The sequence below is a fragment of the Juglans microcarpa x Juglans regia genome, chromosome 4D, assembly GCF_004785595.1.
Source record: "Juglans microcarpa x Juglans regia isolate MS1-56 chromosome 4D, Jm3101_v1.0, whole genome shotgun sequence".
NCBI lineage: Eukaryota > Viridiplantae > Streptophyta > Magnoliopsida > Fagales > Juglandaceae > Juglans > Juglans microcarpa x Juglans regia.
This window is the reverse complement of record NC_054600.1, coordinates 514,598-516,073: the sequence shown is the minus strand read 5'-3', so window position 1 is coordinate 516,073 and position 1,476 is coordinate 514,598. Positions and strand designations below refer to the sequence as shown.

Sequence of the window (1,476 nt, the reverse complement as noted above, 5' to 3'; positions counted from 1 at the left end):
CCTCAGATTTGGTGGAGGCTGCTTGCCAGCCCCGCCATCCATTATGAAACTCTTGAGTTGGAACTGCTGAGGGCTTGGGAACTCTTGGACAGTTCAGAGCTTTCACTTCTTGGTGAAGGAAAAGAAGCCCATGGTTATTTTCCTGATGGAGACAAAAATGCATTCAGGAAAATTTCATAGAATTAAGAGAAAGTTGGGTATGGAGAACTGTTTTGCTGTTGACTGTAGGGGAAGGACTGGAGGGTTAGCCCTTCTTTGGAGTTATGAGGTGCATTTAGAAATTGTTAACTTTTCTTTCCATCATATCAGTGCTAGCATTTATTGCCTGGAGAGGAGAGTTCCTTGGAAATTTTCTGGTTTCTATGGCCATCCAGAGACCAGTAAAAGATGAGAGTCATGGAGATTACTGTCCTTATTAAACCTGATAATAAAGCTTGGTGTGTTATGGGGGACTTTAATGAAGTAGTTTCTCAGGCTGAGAAGGTGGGGGGTAAACTGAGGGGTGAAGCTCAAATGGAGAAATTTAGGCAGGCTCTGATGTCTAATGGCCTTTGTGATATGGGTTGGTCTGGTTGCCAGTACACATGGAGCAATAAGCACTCTGATAATTCTTTCACAGAGGAAAGATTAGATCGAGTTGTTGCTAATGGGAAGTGGACTGATTTGTTTAGAGACAGAACTATTGAAATCATACATGCCACACAATCGGATCATAAAGCCTTGTTGATGCATTTGGCCTTTGGTTTAGCCAGCAGAAGATTAAAAAGAAGGATTTTCAGATTTGAGGCAAGTTGGGCCTTGGATGAGGATGGTATACCAGTAGTTGAGAGGGCTTGGGGTAGTAGTGGTGTTGGTAACCTTAAAGGTGTCCACGAGAAGCTAAGGAGGTGCGAGATAGGACTAGTTAGCTGGAGTAGACAGAAAAAAATTGAAGCTGAGCAGGTTTTGAGGTAACAAATGAGGCTTCTTCAATCTGAGCAAGACAATGAGGGCAGTCATAATGTGGAGCTTATTGGTCAGCTGCAGTTTCAAGTGGGGCTTATCCTTGAACAAGATGACCTGAAATGGAGGCAAAGAGCCAAAAGGAATTGGTATAACGTTGGTGATAAAAACACCAAGTTTTTTCACTCCTGTGCAAATCAAAGAAGAAAGAAGAATCAGATCAAGGAGGTTAAGGACTCAAGGGGAAAATTGGTAAGGACTCAGGAGGATATTGAAGAGGTGTTCCATGTGTACTTCAATAATTTGTTCAGTTCTACTAGTCCCTCGAGGCAGGCTATTGAGGTTTGTCTCAAAGACCTTCATCCTTGTGTTAACTTTGATATGAATTTTGAATTGGAAAAATAGTTTCTTAGGGAGGAGGTGGACCTTGCTCTGAGCCAAATGGCTCCTCTCAAATCCCCTGGTCCTGATGGGTATGGGACTTGCTTCTACAAGGCCTACTGGAATGTGGTTGGGCAGGATGTTACTGAGGCT

At 43.0% G+C, this 1,476-nt stretch overlaps 1 protein-coding gene across 1 annotated transcript; it reads left to right on the top strand.

Annotated features, from left to right (window-relative positions):
- The first annotated feature begins 396 nt into the window (after positions 1-396).
- LOC121259542 lies at positions 397-954 on the top strand. Its single transcript, XM_041161168.1, has one exon. The coding sequence runs from the start codon at positions 397-399 to the stop codon at positions 952-954; it is 558 nt and encodes a 185-aa protein (XP_041017102.1).
- Positions 955-1,476: the final 522 nt, after the last annotated feature.

Bases quoted from the DNA above. Each gene is read 5' to 3' on its own strand.
- LOC121259542 (XM_041161168.1), top strand. From the start codon at position 397: ATGGAGATTACTGTCCTTATTAAACCTGATAATAAAGCTTGGTGTGTT.